The sequence below is a fragment of the Eretmochelys imbricata genome, chromosome 7 (assembly GCF_965152235.1).
Source record: "Eretmochelys imbricata isolate rEreImb1 chromosome 7, rEreImb1.hap1, whole genome shotgun sequence".
Lineage (NCBI taxonomy): Eukaryota > Metazoa > Chordata > Testudines > Cheloniidae > Eretmochelys > Eretmochelys imbricata.
In genome coordinates, this window is record NC_135578.1 from 68,938,439 (window position 1) to 68,956,853 (window position 18,415).

At 43.5% G+C, this 18,415-nt stretch overlaps 1 protein-coding gene across 5 annotated transcripts in view; it reads left to right on the forward strand.

Annotated features, from left to right (window-relative positions):
• The window catches only part of TSPAN14 (tetraspanin 14), an 82,612-nt gene that overhangs the window by 31,555 nt on the left and 32,642 nt on the right, over positions 1-18,415 (forward strand). For all 5 annotated transcript variants that reach the window (XM_077821187.1, XM_077821188.1, XM_077821190.1 and 2 more), the window contains one exon: positions 3,624-3,721. In XM_077821187.1, coding sequence (XP_077677313.1) covers positions 3,641-3,721 — 81 coding nt within the window. In that variant the 5' untranslated portion in view covers positions 3,624-3,640. The remainder of the gene's footprint in view (positions 1-3,623; positions 3,722-18,415) is intronic.

The window sequence follows — 18,415 nt, forward strand, 5'->3', positions numbered from 1 at the left end:
TTTAACATTTTTATAGTGCCTAAGGGCTAACCAGCAGTGGGGCTCCATTGTGTTAGGAAATGTCAGAGTAGCAGACTGTTCATTCCTGAAGTGCTTAAAATCTAAATGGACAAGACAGTCACAGGTGCAGGAAGGGGTAGAACGCACTAGCAGAATGAACAGTATGATAAGAGGGGATCAGTTAAAGGGGAAAGGAAGTTAGGCCGATACGGAGTGAAGAGACTCTGAGGGAGGGCTGCAGCAAACAGCCAGTCAATGAAAGTTCAATCAAAACCGATCCTTTGCATTTGGAGAACAGTCTACCAAGGTCCCTGCTTTGGCTGCTTCTACCCTCTACTGCCTGGAGTCCCTGGCTTGCTCCTATCTGTAATTTTGACACTACCTGGTGTCCCCAGTTTGTGAGTTGGGGGGTCTCCCCAGCACACTGCTGGGGGAAGGGGTGGTCCCAGATGGGCCCCACTTTACCACTTCCCCCCACACTGCAGTATTCCCAGCTTTGGCTGTTTCCTCCCTGCTGTCTGTCCCATACGTCGAGGTGGGAGTTGATAAGCACTCAGTGGAATAGATTTTCAAAAGCCCTCTACAGTGGCCTAATTCTCTGCTCACATTGAAGTCCAGTAAAAATCCCACTGACTTCAAAAGCAGAGGAGTTAGCCTAATACAGAACCGTTTTGCAAAGCCCAACCAGTATATTTTGAGTGAATTGATCCCTGGAGAAGGAAAGACCTGATTATCAATAATGAGATTTGTCCACTGTTCATAAATGAAATGACCAGAGTCCATATCTCATCATTTTACCTTCTAGTTTCCATTATGAGCTTCTGCTGATAAGTGAAAGGGCATGCTGGCTGGAATAACTTAATGAGAAAAGGGGGGAATTGGTCCAACAGCATGGAGGTTGATTTTGGCTCTCTTATGCCTTCTCTCTCTCTCCAAAATAAACCTCCCAAGGTCCTCAGCAATATGAACTTAATTTTGAGTTCAATGTTTTGATGTTAAGAGATGCTTCTCTGGATGAAATAATGTTAGTTAGCAGTACCTGTACTTGCTGCCTGGCTATTTAGAGTTCTAGGTATAGCCCAATATAAGTAAATCTTATTTCCCATAATCTGAGGTAGATAATGAATCTCCTAATTAGGATTTGTGTTTGAATTAATGGAAATTTCCCAAAAGCTGTGAGAGGAACATCACAAAGGGATGCTGGATGCGGAATATGTCAGTGAGTAAGCATGGGATGAGAATCTTTGATCTGTTTTCTAAATAGGCAGAAACCACCAAACGCAGCTGGTTGTCAGGAAAACCGCAGAGGCCCAAAAGTGACTACCAGATGATGTCTGGGGAAGTCAAGACCAGATCTGAGACCACTTAATTTCCTTCCAAGAGACGTGCATCTTGGATACTCCACACATGGAACCCCATGGGCAAAGCATAATCCTATCTTCTCCCAAGGGACTGGGTTTGGAATTACTCTCCTTTTTTCAGCCAAAAGTTTGTGCTTGGTGCTGAGTTTCAAGTTCATGGCAACTTGATATGAGCCAGGGTTTGGTTAGGAATCTTAAAAACAGACTTGGTGGCAGTATTCCATCATGCTGCTGGAAACTTTTAGCAATGCCGTTTTGAAAACTAAAAGAGGTAGTCTTATGTAAAATGAGAGATTCTTCAAAATAGATAATAGTTGGGTTTTTTTGGGTGGGGGTGTCAAGTCCAGAATGTTAGTTCCTGGAGAAGGTGTAAATCCCTCCCATTGCTGCTTCACCAACTGCAATGGCCCCTTAACCTCACGGCCATATACAAGTTCAAATGGGGAAAACCCTAAACTGGGATGTGGTACAGCTCTGTAGGCAAAGAGCAACTGCTGCAACACTAGGTCCCAATCATTGGAGTGCTCATTTACGAATGATTTTTATAGTGAATCTGTTTGACAAACCTATCCATCATCCTACTGAATTTCTTGTTACAACCAAGAATACAAGACAACTTTGTGCTAGACCATTCTGTGATGCCGCAGTGAGATACCAAAGCGTAATTATTAGAGAAGTGCTTAATTAAGTATGAGGGCCCTATTCACCCACTTGTCGTGCACAGCTTGTGACCCCAGCCACAGCTTAGGGGATGGAAGATCAGTAGCTGCTCACCCTGAATTCCCCCCCTGCAAAGAAGTGAGCAGATGGGTTGGGGGTTAGAAGTAGCTCAGGAGCTGTCCTTTCTCTACACCTCCTTCCAGATGGCCAGCTGACATGCAGGAGTATGCTCTGCTGTAAAAAGAGTTGAAATAACTTGCTTGCTCTCCAGCTCAAAAGGGGAGGAATTGTGGTTGAATCTGCTTCTGGGACTACAGCGCTACGTGCCCCCGCCTTATTCTATAAAGTTACAGTCTAGCCCTATCAGGCTGGTGCTGTGGATGTCTGTTTCCCCCCACCTTCCCTTTTTGCATCCAGTGAAGTGAGCTGTAGCTCACTAAAGCTTTTGCTCAAGTAAATTGGTTAGTCTCTAAGGTGCCACAAGTACTCCTTTTCTTTTTACACCACTTAATGTAATTTCACAACAAACATCTTGTCTCATTTCCTTATTTGGGTTAGAACCATTTGAAAAATCTTATTATGCTCTATTAAAATCTTATTGCTAAGCTTCTACTAAAATCCCCTGGGAGGGAAACCCTTGATTTAAAGGCATGATTAGAGGGTTGAATTGTGGGAATGGTGTTAACCCCTCTCCTGCCCAGTTCTCAGAGTGACAGACCAACTGGTGTTAGCTGGTGGCCCTTTCCCACACACTGGCCTCTTTGGGACTTCTTCAGCATAACAGCTTTCAGCTGGGAGGTTTGTGGGTTTGGTTTTCTATATGGGGCATTCTGCTGCATTCCTGTAGAGAGATGGGTTAGGCATAATGCCCTGGAAGGCTTCAGTTTTTTGAAACATTGAGCAACTCCAGTGGCTGATGCTTACCTTCTTCAAATATGAGAAGCACAGAAAGCAGAACTCTGCAATGCCCATCAGATCAAAGCTTTTGTAACTGCATGACTTGTGATCTAAATAAAACCAATTATGCAAATTTGATGCAGTATAGGAAGATTAAAAATATCACAGTGCTACAATCTGTCACAGCCTAACAGAAGCTCCCACTGCACCATTCTTTCTCAGTTACTTAAAGCTGTGTCTTCTCCATCTCACTGCGTACCACCACATTTACCATCACACCTTAAGTCCAACAGGCATGGTGGTGAAAGGACAAGCAGCCTGGGCCAAAGGGGGCACAAAAGGGGTTGTCTGTTTAATGTAGAGCCTGAATGCATCAATGTATGTCTTCTGGGTTTAACTCTAACTGTATAGTCAGTTTTGTTTATCTCTCTCAGATGGCAACAGGTAGAGAGAGAACTAGTTAAAAACTAGAAAATATTGTAAAGCCACAAGAATTGGCAGCGGGACTTGGTGTCAGGTGTGGTTTTTGAAATTTCACTGAATATCTTTTTGAAATTGACTAGATTTCAAGTTACAGTAATTCTTTTAATATAAACTTTTGGAATAGCGACTTTACTTTTTCTGAGGTAGAAGAAAGCTCACATTAAACGTCTGAATTTTTAGACTGAACTTTTTTTTCCTCTCTCTTTTCTTCCTCCTCTGCAGATATTGCTCTATAGAAGATGCACTATTACCGATACTCTAACCCAGAAATCAGCTGTTGGTATAAATATCTGCTTTTCAGCTACAACATCATCTTCTGGGTGAGTACAAGGCCAAAACTCTCCTTCTGTATTATGAGGTCCTCAGCCTGGGACTTGTCTCCCTGAAATTATGTCCTTCAGCACGTGCATATTACTCACAGAGAAAGTGAACGTCATGGACTTGGATGGAGGCTTTTGTGATATGTCCAAGCATGACTGAAACCTTCAAACTCATTTCATTTCCAACTTAAATTGGAGGCAGGCAAATGTCCAGATGTTTGGATTTGTCTTGTTGGTTTCAGCATGTCTGTAGGCTCAATCCGGTACAATAATAAAGAAAAATGTGGTCCTTGCTCCAGTGAGTTGACAGTTTACGTTAGAAAAACAATGTAGATGCACAATATAGAAGTTGATCGTCTAGTCTCAGAAGCTTGGATGTCCATGTGAATTATGGATGGCTCCTGGCAGAGACATCCAGGTATATGGACTGATTCAGATGCCTCTCCAGTCGGAATCTTTTGGGTATGGAAATAGCCTTTCCTGGGCACTGTGGCTCTTCTGTCCTGCTTCAGGCTGGAACCAGGAAGCACTGGGTGGGTGGGTGTGTGTGTGTTGAAGAATAGTTTCGCGGGAAGTTATCCAAGATCTTCTGAACATCAAAAAAGTTAATTTTCCTTTGCGTAGTATCACTTTGGACGCTCCATTTCAGATGTGCGTGCACCTCTCGAGCCCTGTGGGGATGCTGGTCGGGCATCACCTAAAATGGAGCACCCATAGGGACACTACTCGAAGAAGAAGAAGAAGAAGAAGAGGAGGTTACTCACCTTGTGCAGTAACTCTCTCTGGTTCTTTTGAGATGTGTTCCTATGGGTGCTCCACTACTGCCCTCCTTCCCCTCTCCTTCAGACTGTGTTCTTTCTTTAGACATTCAGATAAAGAAGGAACTGTCCGCACAGCTCTGTATCCCCTCTGTGTGTGACATGAGATTGTAAAGAGTACATGCACAGGGCAAATGGATAGCAATGGAAAAATCTCTGATCGAGGGCTCGAGAGGCGTACGCGTAACCCACACGCCTCCTGGGTATGGTGTTCTGTCCCATCTAGTGGCATCGAGACCTCTTAGAGAGGAAAAAATGAGTCTGCTCTACAGTCTTAGGTAACAGCCAGTTGGCTTTCAGCTCATGCTGTAGAGGCTCATGCACTAAGCTCCAGAGGTCCCAGGTTCAATTCCGCCCACCAACAATGCGAGTCTGTCGGCATTACATATGCACACCTGAAGTGGAGCTCCCATAGGGACACCCCTCTCAAAGAACCATCATTACTGCACAGGCAAATAACCTCTGGTTATCTTGGTCTGAGCTGGTTCTTATGACTTCTGAACTATTGGCCTGACCCTAACTTAAACAGGATCAGTAAAAGGGGTACAGAAAATGGTATCCACCCATTCTTGTTACTTTATACTATGTGCATATTAAATTAGGCTTATGTTCATTAACTATCTTGGCCTTTCAACATCTGTGCATGCAAGGTGAGGAGATGCTTTCTGAACCAGAAGTTTAATAAAGACCTCAAAATGGCCATGATGCCAAACTGTGCGATGTCTGATGTGTATTGCTGTCCTTCAGACAATGCAATCGGAATACTGGCATAAACAATGCAAGTGTCACTTATCCTTCTCATAGACAGCTTGGGCCAAAATGACCACTAATGAAAACAGGTGCAAAGTGGAGCTGCCCCTTTGCTAATATCATTTACAGTGATACATGCAGCTGGTCTAATATGTTGACTCTGCAGTGTAGCTAATCAAAACTTTACTGGAGCAAACTTAAGGGCTGGAGTTTTCAGGGGAAGACATGAAAGTGACTTTTTTTTCCCCCTTCATAAAACTTGATACCACGATACCAAGAATATAAATTGACATTTCTGTTAAAGCCAGTGGTGCCATATTGACTTACACAAGCTGGGGATCTGGCTATAAAGGAAGCTGCTCTCACTGGTGACCATCTTTGTTTAGTACGCCGTATCCTTAGCCGAAGGCAAGTCGTTTTAATGAAAACTGGGACCTCTAAACTGAGATACTGTAGATGATAGCTCACAATGAAGCAAGTAATGTGGAAAAAGGAGATGGAAATATCCCCTGCTGGAGAATCAGTTTTCCATTATAGCATTATGATATTCCTAACCTTCTGTAGTAGGCTTGTAAAATCCTTTTGTTTTTGTAACTTGACAGTAAGAATATACAGCACTTGGAAAGGGTCAGAAGTCCCTGATGTTTCCTCAAGACTATCAAAGATCTGTAACTGGTCTTTTATAGCCACTCAGTTTTCCCTCTCATTCTATGTTGTTCTATCCTTTTTTATCACTTTTTTTTTCTTCATAAAGGATAGAATGACCTTTTTTCTTTATCCCTCTGTTCCCAACCTTTCTAAAAACTGATAGTGATCTTAACTGTTCCTTTTTCTTACCTCTTGGCTTTCAGTTTGCCTTGTTGCTCACTGGAATGAGAGCTGATTCTGAGCGAAGAAAGAGCAAAAAATTTTGCAAAGGCTCTTTGCTAAAGAGTGATAAAGGGGCAGAGAACTTGAGTATTATGGTTTTGAGCTACAGCTTTTTCCCTCCCCCCTCCGGATCGCTGTTTAATGTTTCCAGTACCGAATTTAATCATAGGGTTGTAATTTTGAAGAGATATTAGATGAGTCTTTGCACCTTTCCAATTTAATGTTTTGGGACTTGCATTAAAAACTGTGTCCAGAGTGTGCTGGTAAACGATTGTACCTGGAGCTCAGACCTCCTTGATAAGATACAATATGGGGACCTATCTGCTGCATAAGAGGCTATTTAAATTGGGGGTGCGTGCACACACCCACCCACCCCTTGGAAGTACCTCTCTCCGCTGACCTGGCAGTCTGTTGCATGAGGTCAGGAGTAAAGTGGTTGGGAGGGTCAGGCTGTACTTTGACAGTGACTTCAGGACTTTGCTTCCCTCTGTGGAGGAAGGCTGGAATTGGAGAAAAGTATAGGCACTTTCACAAGCCTATCTCAGCCATTTACAGTACTGTGTTACAGTGATCTTGGAAGGAGCTTGTCTCTGTCTTGCGTAATACTGCACACACCCACAGCATTTTTCTTGAAGTATCTCAAAGGAAAAGGTTGCAAGGCATATCTGAAAGGTTCTTAACAACATATCTGAATGGGGTAATAACTTCTTTAGTTAGTCCTGAGATTCCTTCCTACATACTCACCCTTTGTTAGTACACTACATGTCTAGAGGGAGGGGTAAGATCAAAGACACTCTCTACTGCAAAATATAAAATGTACAGGAGAATAATAGGCCAAATTATACCTGTCCCTGCACAATATTGCTATAGGGGAAAGGCCCTGAAAGCACAGATGCAGAGGGCAACCGTAATCTCTCTGAGCCTAAATGCAATGGGGAAAAGGGGTTTACCAGTGTTGCCATGAGAGTTGAACATCCTCCAGGCTCCTATCTGGGCAGGGCCGGCTCCAGGCACCAGCTTTCCAAGCAGGTGCCTGAGGCAGCATTCCCAATGGGGCGGCAGTCCGTGTCCCATGGCGGCTTTTGGGCGGCAGCTCCACTGCTCTTCTGGGCGCGGTGGCAATTCGGCGGCGACTGCTTGGGACGGCAAAATTGGCAGAGCTGCCCCTGAATCTGGGTGGGGGCAAGTTCAGGACCCTGACTCTCGTGTCCACTAGTTTAGTGCTGGTAAGCAGCACTGGGATATAGCACAAGCCACACTTTACACAGGTGTTGAAACTGCTTAAGATAAGCACACTCCTCCAGCACACACAGGGTGTCCAACTTTCTAAGTCCAGAAAACCAAACACCCTTGCCCCGCCCCATCCCCCGCTCACTGCATCCCCCACTCCCTTCATTGCTTGCTCTCCCCCACCCCGTCTCACATGCTCATTTTCACTGCAAGGTCCAAATGTATATATTTATTGTTTTGACAGATGTATCTTTGCTAAGTTCAGGTTTTATTTGTTACTGGATGCTAGAGCTGGCAGCAAAATAGTCAAAAAGGGTCATTTTAAAAAAAAATTTCAAAGGTTTTCATGATTTCTCCCCCCCCACCCCTTCCATTTTCTTTTGCAACGAACTCCATGTTTTTTGTTCACTAAAGTTGTTGTAATTTGTGTGTGGAATTAGGACCACACATGATCATAGCGGCAATGGGTCCATTACAGGCCCAATCCTGAAGCCCAGACCCAAATCCATAGACTACAACCACAGAAATGCATACCAGTCCAGATAATGATATAAATAAATCTGTAGCAACTGACTCCCACATCTACACGTAGGTACACATGTATATTCATGTGTACACATCTAGCATGCATGAACACATTTACTTCCACATTTTTTAATATTACAATTGTTGTTTAGTGCCTAGAGACCCCTACTAAGATCAGGGCGGCAAGCTAGACGTACTGGTCAAACTGGACAGTCTCTACGTAAAAGAATAAATGGACACAAATCAGACATCAAGCATTATAACATTCAAAAACCAGTCAGAGAACACTTCAATCTCTTTGGTCACTCGATTACAGACCTAAAAGTGGCAATTCTTCAACAACAAAACTTCAAAACCAGACTCCAATGAGAGACTGCTGAATTGGAATTAATTTGCCAACTGGATACAATTAATTTAGCTTGAATAAAGACTGGGAGTGGATGGGTCATTACACAAAGTAAAAACTATTTTCCCTTGTTTATTACCGCCCCCCTCCTACCCCCCCCCCCCACACACAAACACTGTTCCTCACACGTTCTTGTGAACTGCTGGCAATGGCCCACCTTGATTATCACTATAAAAGGGTTTTTTCTCTCTCTCCTGCTGGTAATAGCTCACCTTACCTGATCACTCTCCTTACCATGTGTATGGTAACACCCATTGTTTCATGTTCTCTGTGTATATAAATCTTCCCACTGTATTTTCCACTGCCTGCATCCGATGAAGTGAGCTGTAGCTCACGAAAGCTTATGCTCAAATAAATTTGTTAGTCTCTAAGGTGCCACAAGTCCTCCTTTTCTTTTTGCGGATATAGACTAACATGGCTGCTACTCTGAAACATAAAAAAAAGTCTGCAACAAAGTTCATAATGTAGCTAGACAAAGATGGGGAGAAATGTATGCTACATTGGCTCTTCTGCAATTACTAGTCAACAACAGTCACTTTTTAAGAACCCTTTTTTTAAAAACTTGTTATGAAATGAATACACATCTATTTAATGTCATCAATTTTGTTTTGTGCAGAAGCCAACAAAAAGACTAAAAGTCAGGCTGCAAATTTTATTCACACAGGTGTAAACACATGCGGCAATACACACATCTCCCTACTCCGACACAGTCTCTTACACACATACAATGCATGCACACACTTGCCTACACAGAGACACTTTTTCATACGCTTTTCCAGGGGCTGCCTAAATCACCCAGCTGGGAAAGGAGGCGGGTGAGCTGAAGGGGAAAAGATGACGGTGGTGGAGGAGAGAGGATGGGGAGGGAAAGAGGCCAAGGATGAGAGCAGGATGGGGGTGAGAGGGGGCAGTGAAGGAGAGAGGAGGGGTGTGGAGGTGGGTGGGGATGCAGGGGGAGGCAGAAGGCTACAGGAGCATGAGGATGTGGGGGAAACAGGGGTGTATAGGGACATAGTGGGAGTGCAGCAGTGTTTGGAGGTGAATGGGATGCAGGGCTGTGGGGGGTGAGGGACATGAGGGTGGCAGCTCTGGGAGGTGGCGAGGATGGGTGGGAGAGCACTGCAAGGGGTATGGGGCTGGGATGGGTAGGTGTGGGGGGCAGGACAGGATGGGACAGTGGAGGGATGCAGTGATGGGGATAGCAGTGTCGGAGGGTTGGGGAGGGGTGCGAGTGCAACCCCATTCCCAGCACTTGGAGACCGGGGTACACATACCTCAAACTCCTGGGTGCTGGTGATGGGGCAACAGACAGACCGCAGTTCGCCGCATGGCACGCACTGCAGCTCAAGCCCAGCCACATGAGGAGAGTGAGGAGAAGAGGGCTGGGCAGCAGTGGGAGAGGCACGTGCTGCCTGCTGAGCACTTGTGAGTCGTGCTCATGCTATTCCTCCCCTGCCCTGACCTGAACCAGCCAATGGAAACTACACTAGGGGAGGGACAGCACGAAGACCCCCCTGGCTGCCCCTAAGGCTAGGAGCCGGACATGCCAGCTGCTTCCCAACCTGGGAGCCGCGTAGTGCAGCGGCTAGCAGGGAGCCTGCCAGCCCCCCTGCACAGTGTGGCAGCACTGCCAACTGGACAGTCAACAGCCTGGTCAGCAGTGCTGACCGGAGCCACCGGGGTCCCTTTTTGACTGGGTGTTCTAGTCCAAAACAGGACACATGGCCACCCTAAGCACATAAAGAACATTATGCCTGTTCGTGCACCTTTCAGACCTAGCCTTACAGCTATCACAACCCCACATTGCCTTCAGTTGCCACCAGGAAACAGATTTTTCTGTACACTCTTGACTGCAAGTACATAAAATAAAAGTGGCACAGACAAATTCGCAATATTATAATGGACTCCTGCATCGATGGGGACCCTTTCATCCAAGGATCTCAAAAGGCCTTGTGAGCATGAGGAGCCCCAGTAAAGCCTGGGCTACACTTAAAAATTAGATCAACCTAACTACATTGCTCAGGCTGTGAAAAATGTCATGCCCTGAATGCCGTAGTTAAGTCGACCTAACCCCCTGCGTAGATATAGCTAGGGTTCTTCTGACAACCCAGTTCCCACCTCTCAGAGAAATGTCATAACGGTATCACTGTAGCATAGGCATTCCCTAAGCTAGGTATAGAGTTCATTTCACCCACTACTAAAAAAGCCAGCCATCTGTGGACTAGAATTGCATGAGCTGTTAAGGAGTGATGCTGTGAGTTGTTAGACAGCTCAGACCAGGAAATGGAGAAGTAGGAAGGAAAAACGAAATATATGAAGTAAGATTTGGTCGGGACTCTGTGCTTAAAACATACTAAGCTCCAAAATGTATTTATGTTGCATCCATAAAGTCTGCTAGCAACAGAGTTCCCCAGTGCCAAGATAGGATATTGGTTCAATACAGATTTGGAAGGAAGAGTTCCACCTACTGAATCTCCAGTGCCATTTCCTGTATCACATACCCTGCTGTCTATATAACAGTTTTGGTGTTGCAGCCACCTTTTCAATCCCCTGACATACCTCCATATGCAAGCTTGTGGTGTAGACAATGCCTGAAGTGCTACTTGGTGATCCCTATCCAAATACTCACCTGACTCAGCCTGACCTTCCCTAGCTTGTGAGATCCAATGGCACTGGATTAGCTAAAAATAGGATAGTGTTGAATCTAGGTATTGTTAAAATATTTATTTGCAATATTTCAAATTAACTATAGGTAAATAATCAGCCTTGCAAGATTCTGCTTGTTTAGGGCGAAGTAAAATCTCTAGGTTTTTCATTGTCCTCACTCATCATGGGAGAGAGCAGGCAAGTAGCTCTTGTGCCTGGACAAATAGATATTCATGAAGGCTGAATAAAACCATACAGCTTAAATAAACATAACTCTTTCTTTAGGAAATTTGGTATTTTTTTTCCTTTTTGCAAATAGCTATTTTCAGAGACATCTATTTCCTTGGGGGGAAAAAAAATTATATTAAAAACTTGCTTCCTTTCAGGAAACAGTCATGGCCTTCTACATTAAATCTCTTGAGTGCCTGAGATGGTCTCTGTCTGTTATGGCACTACATTAATTTGTGGTCCCTTTTCCCCCCCCCCCCCTTCCATCTCACACCAGAAGCAGTCAGGTTGTGACCTATAGATTTGCTGAGACAGACTTTCAATTTCCCTGAAATAGATATAAATATATTTTTCTTTTCTTTCGTCCTTATTGAAGATTCCACATTGTGACCATTTCCTGCTGTTGATTTGCCTGATGTCTGCTGTTTAAACTATGAAGTTTAGCCTAGTGTTCGCTATACTTTCATTTTTCTCATGTGTCTAGCTGATCAGGCCCAAAATTTAACTAGGCTCTAGAAAAATTATCCATGCTTATAAAACCTTTGTTGTTCAGATCAAGGGTTGTAAGCAAGAAGTTATTGATATCTCATTTTCTGATGAGAAATATGGGTCTCTTGGTATCTATGGTGTATTGGAAGCTGTGTAAACATTACCAGCATCACTGTAAATCCTAAGGGTTTTTCTGGTCCTGTTTGCAGGCCAAGGAGCTCTGCAGGAAAGCTTGCAATCAGTCAGTTCTGCAGAGAGGCAGCCTCGAGAGAGATGGGTTGAGTTGTATCTCTCTGTCTTAGAGAGGTTGTGCTCTCTGTCTCTCTCGTTTTTAGTTCTTGCATGTTAAGGGTTGTGTATTTTAAGAAATAGTATTATGTTGCAACCTTCCAGTAATAGTTAAAAACATAGAATTCTAACTTCTCCATGTGTATGCCTGAACATAACAGTATAATCAGTTGTGAACATGTGCAAATGATTCAGCCCACACAGTAAGTCATCTCTTTGCATTGTCCATCCTTTCTTGTAAGCAGAGGGAGTATAGAATTAGTAAGAGTCCTGTTCTCCTACCATGGTCCTCGGGGTGGAAGGTTCCTATGCTTTTCAATACATTGTCTTAATAAACATTTTAGAGGTACTGCTGCTTTAAGTCTGGTAAAGCCAAGAACTTTCTCACAGCTGAACATGAGCCTTCACAATTTACTAGTTCTTTGCCTCATTAGGTGGGCAGATCTTTCATTACCCTTGGGAGTTCTTCACACCGTCTCAGAACTATGTCTTCCATACTATATATAGTGTAGTTGTAGCCATGTCAGTCCCAGGATATTGGATATTAGCGAGACAAGGTGGGTGAGGTAACAGAAACTGGTCTCATAAAAGATGTTACCTCAGCTACCTCGTCTTCCTCCACTCTAGCATGACTAGGGCTGAATCTCCCATTGAGATTTCCCTGTGTTCTAAAACCACTTCGGGGCAAACACAGCATTATTGTGCTGCATCGTGAATGACAGCTTCACGGGATAAGGTGATAATTCTGTGCTTCTAAGGGCCAGATTCTGACACCCTTATGTGGAGTAGTACCTTTCTCTGAGAGAGAGATGTCAGTGGGACTGTGGAGAAGTAGGACACTAGTCCGAATGCATACGTCTACACTGCAATTAAAAACCTGTGGCTGGTCCATGCTAGCTGACTTGAGCTTGTGGGTCTTGGGCTGCAGGGCTGTTTTATTGCAGTGTAGACTTCTGGGTGTGGGACCCTCCAACCTTGCAGGGTCCTAGAGCCCGGGCTCCAGCCCAAACTCTGAAGTATACACTACAATCAAACAGCCCCACAGCCCGAGCTCGAGTCAGCTGGCACAGGCTAAACGTGGGTTCTTAATTGCAGTGTAGACATGCCCAATGAACCAAAGCTGTGGCTCTAACCCTGTGTTTTTTGGCTGTAGAGCAGTGCTCCAAAATGCCTACCCTTCAACTTGAAAACTCATTGGAGGGCAGGAGGGATACCCCAATAATGCTTTTGTTCTGAACTGCTTGCACTCTTGAGATCCAATCCAGGAATCATGGAGCGAAAGGGGGAAGGATTGAGCATTCCAGAATTCTCCTTATCCTTACCCACATCTCGACAGGAAGAGCAGAATGCAGTTTATTGTGATGTACCTTGAGTTACTTCCTAATTCTGCTCCTGGCCGTTAGCAATTGGGATTTCAGATGTTTAGAAAAAAATACAGTAATAGGTGGGAAACCATAGGATGATGCAAGCCCAGTATCTTTGCTCTGAACAAGATAATGCTACAGTCATCTCAGGTCAACTTTAGTATAAAATTTAGGGTTTATAAAAATAAAATCATCTTTTAAATCTAAGACTAATATCAACATTTTCATGATGTTAATGGAAAAGGTTTCTTGGGATTTTTAAATTGCAGCTCCTCTTTTTGCTCAGCTGTGCAGTGGAGCGAGGAAGGAATCCACAGTGTCTTGTTCAGCTCTGAAAGGACATCTAGAACAGCAGCCCCTGTGCTTGAAGGAGAAAAGCAGCTGTTACCAAGTTGTTTATTGACCCCAAGAGCAACTTTCTAGAAAGGGGACAGGGAGAGAAAGAGAGGGGAGTATATTGAGCCATGGCTCCACTCATGTTATATGCTGGTGGTTTAAGTTCACAGCATAAACATGGGGAATTTAGATAAACATAAGTACTTTTGCTGGAAGGTTGTAGCGTGACACTACTTTCGAACCCAGAATAACACCTAAAAACCCTGCCACGGAGAGAGACTTAAACAGGCTGCTGTCTCTGAGGCAGAACTCACCCCACTTTACTCTAAGCAGTCTGGCTGCAGGCTGACTGATCACATGCTTCCCTACAGGGAGGCCTGGCTTCAAACAGGGCCAGGAAAACATCAGAGTATTTAAAGTGATGGTTTACAATTTTAAGTTTTTTTCAATACACCACACTTGACAGCAAAGCAGGTTTTGTCACATGGGCGAGAGAATGTGTACACCCATTGAAGAAGAGTAGCAAATTACTCTTATCTTCCCAATGCAACTGGTGACCTGCAAAAAGCATTGTGCCTCCTAGTAAGTAGGAATGTTTCCATGCCGTTTTGGATCAGGCCCTGAGACGGAATACCTCTGAAGCAATTTTTCTGTGTGCCTTCCCCATTGCAGGATGGTGACTAAATAAATACCCCAATTTAGCCCTATGTGATGAGAGGCAAATTGGATTTTAAGTTTTTGTTTTTTAATAGTTAAAGGTGTTGCTGCTGACATAGATGAGGGGATTCAGAGAGGGTGTGAGACTGATTTTAAAAGTAAGTTTGAGCATTACTGTCTCCTTTCAGAGTGCAGTTGTTCTATATAACAATGAATAATTCAGACAATCCTACAAAATAAGAGGGCATTTCTCTCTGAACAGAATATAAAAAGAAAACCCAACATTTCAAAGTTGTCGTGGATCTATAAACCCAAAGGCAGGAAGGGCGCAGCTGCTGGTGGCTCATTTGAACTTCCTGTTCGCAGAGGTGTGGTGGATTTGTTGTGTATGTTTCCATCCAACCTCTTTCATGGTGCATGTGGGTTTACTGATTGTAAAGTGCAGAGGCCATCTGGATGATCCAAGATGACATTCTTGTTTTAAAACATATTGTTTGAGTCCATGTAAAAGGCAGATGCCTAAAACAGAAACTTCTGTAACATTCCAAGGCTCACTAATTTGCAGCATGACACACTCACTCTGGGTTAACTTTTAAGGTCATTTGTCACTACAGAATATCATTACAGATTTTTTCAGCAGTTATCAATGAGGCATTTAAAGTCTCACATGGAATTTAAAAACAAGGAACTCACTCATTTAAATATTTGCACTTTGGCAGCCATGTGAATCTGCTCCATCATTCCACTTCTATAAATTCACTGATAGATATGGAGTTCTGTGACCTATTTCAGCAGATGATTTCAAATGCAGTGCATCTGGGGATTGATCCTGCTCCTATTTGAGGTTGAGGTGGTTCAACATCTTGGACGATTAGGCACATACACCAAGGAGAGTACCACCTCTGATGGTGAGTCACCTCACTACCACCATGGTTGGATCAACTCCCAGCCCATGTGGATAGTAACCAAAACTTGTTAAAATAGGATGGTTGTCTGATGACCCATTTAATGATGGGTTTGCTCTCTGTCCATTGCTTCTGGACTGGTATCCACTTCACAAAAACAGCACTACAATTAGATTAATTTGTAGTTCTTGTTGGCAGTTCTTTGGTCTGACCTCTCACCAAAGACCAAATAAGCATGGAGACTGAGAGGCCCTCCAGCTCTGAGAGGTGGTCCTTGTAGCTCACGTTAGAGCCACATAGGCTGGGAAATAGATCTGGGAGAATAGTGTGGAATGAAAATCACAGTGAATTCTAAATTTGGGTGTGCTCACACACAGCTCCTTCAGCACTCACTTGTGTAAGATTTTGTTCTCATGGATATCTGGCGCATTTAGGAGGTGAGGGTGGAAGCTCATGCCTGGAAAAACATGCTGGTTCACTGTGTGATCATGCTAGAAGGTGTATTCATTTCAGAAGTGCTTGCAAGGTCATCAATTTATATTGCTGAATTTGGATGTAAGGCTCTTAGTCAATTGGGAACGCACAGTAACTTGTGATAGGCCTCCACAAATTGTGACTACTGACAGCAATACTCCAAGGGCCAGATTGTGATACCCTTACCTAAAGGCTATGTAGTAAGGGTGTCACAATTTGGCCCATAATGCACCATTGACAATTCATAAGCTAACATGCATTCATCCAAAACATTTTTTTCAAATGAATCTGAACAGGGAAACAGCTCTTTTCTACTGGGTAGCTTGTACTGCGGCTGTTCTTGGTGAAATAAGCTTCTACATCTCTTAGTTCTCGCGAGTCAAATGGCTAAGAAGGAGTGAGCCTGCTACTGTTTCCGTTGTTGATTCTCAATGCATAATTGACTGAGATTCAACAGTGAGGCTGCAAAGTTGTTGAGGGTATGATCTGGCCTACAAAATAGCTGGCTGGTAATGCACAAGAAGGAAAGAATGCAGCTGACTTTCAGAGCACAACCTGAGAGCTTGTGGTGACAGAAAAATATATCCTCTTAATTGTAAACTGAGAATATGCGGCTTGGAAGGTGCTGGAGGTGATTAACATGGAAACCCAAAGTGCTGTTTTTAGTCACTTTTCAGAGTAGACCTACACTTGGAAAGAAATACAAGTTTGCCTCATTTCTATTACTGTAACAGACAAGTCAGTCACCTCTCTGAGTGACAGTAACATAACAAGGAAGTGGGAAAAAGTGGAATGTACATAGCAAATCAATTTTAATTTTTCTGTGCTATGTCCAAAGGCCCCAGTGATCCTTCATCTAGAGTTAGAACATTGTTATACTAAAGAGATGAACATGTTTTTTTATTATCCCCAGATTGGGAGCAACAAAGACACGTGGAACTGTAGAGAGAAATCAAAAGACACTATCTTCCCCTTTCCTTCCAGGACCAATAGGACAGAGTGTCTTTTCTGCTGAATCTTAATAAGAGAAAGCAGTTTTCCTGTCAGTCTCTGAAAAATTCTCCATAGCCTCTTGCAGTACAGTAATAAATAATCAGAAGCAACACGCAGCTGTTTTAATTGTTGGGTGTCCAGTCCCACTGCCCAACAACTCCTATCTAGGCAGGGTAAAATATGCTGCCTAATGGAAACCAAAATAAATGCTTCTCAATAAAGAAATCGATTTTTTAAAAAAAAAAAAAATTAGGATGGGAACAAAACAGGAAGGCTGTAATCCGTTCAAACACAACAAACATGAAGGCGTTAAATAGCTCGCTATGTGAATAGCGGCATGGTCCTCTCTTCTTTTTGTGTGTATCAGCTAGTCCCATTCCATTAATTTTCTAGAAATCTTCCTCAAGTTCCAGTTAACCCTTTACCTACTGCCAAGATTAACCCATGCTGTGGCAACTTGCTACCTTGTCTCCTGCACCCTACACCAGCCTCTTCTTCTCTTGCCTTCTGGTATCATTGTGGTACATGAGTAGGAAATATTAAATGGATGTCTTTAAAAAGAGCTGGTTGAAACTCAGAATTCCCTTTCCACTGGATATGCCTTTGCTTTGAAAAGAAAATTTTCTCACTAGAACAAAACCTAGACATTTTCAAAATTTTCCTTAAGAGAAAAAAATCAATTTTTCCCCAATATGGAAAAAAATTGAAGTATTTCAATTTGTTCCCTTCGCCTTCTCTACTCTTCACCCCCTTCCCCCCCGAGTTCCTGCACTGCCTCCTGGAGTTGTGGGAGCCTAGAAGGCATGAGAGCCCCAGTTCAAGCCAGGACGTCCAGTTCCACAGCAGGGACCCTGGACTTCCCAGTCAGGCTAAATGGCGGGGCTGTCCTGGAAGCTTGACTCTGGAGGCTCAGGATCCTCAGCAGCCCACCAGGCAGGAAACTACACAGTCTTCTGTTAAAAGTTTGTTGAAACCAAAATGTTTCCATAGATCAGCAGTTTCTGATGCAAATCGGTACTGGAAAATTTCCTAACTAGCTCTAGCTTTGAACTTTGTATAATAGAAAATCCACAATGAAACACTTCTATTCCCTACCTGAAAAAAGTCACTGCTTAGAGACTTAGGTGTGGTCTAGGTCACTACTACTTTTGACACATCCATATGTTTTTCAAAGCTTATTAAAATGAGGGAGGTTTTGTTAACACTCAAGGTGTGTACTTGCTTCAACATGACCAAGTTGCATGTTCACTGTATGCTATTGCTCATCTAACCTTGAAATGGAAGTTTAACTAGCATCACTTTGTCCACCCATGGCTGTTTCATGCGTAATTGTTTTGCATCACTTTCTGTGTGCTTGTCCTACTATGTGATACTGAGTTCTTGCAGAATCATCTGACACTCTTTTGAGTAACTAGGTATAAAATGGCTTACACATCACCCTCAGCATTTTTAGCCACAGAGCAAACTAGGAATTTCTCCCACTCTGATCACTGCTATGCCTGTGGCAATAGAAGCTGTGACACTTCAAAATCCTGACATCTGCCTAATGCGTAATGATAAAAAAGCTCTGTGCTTTCCCCCCACCTTGACTCCATCATGTGGAATTAGCTGTAGTGTTCAGCTCACAGAAGGTGGTTGTTCCAGATATGGCTGCTTTTGCTAGAAAAAGGTTATTTTTTTTAAGATATTGCACTCTACTTCTCAGCAGGCATGTA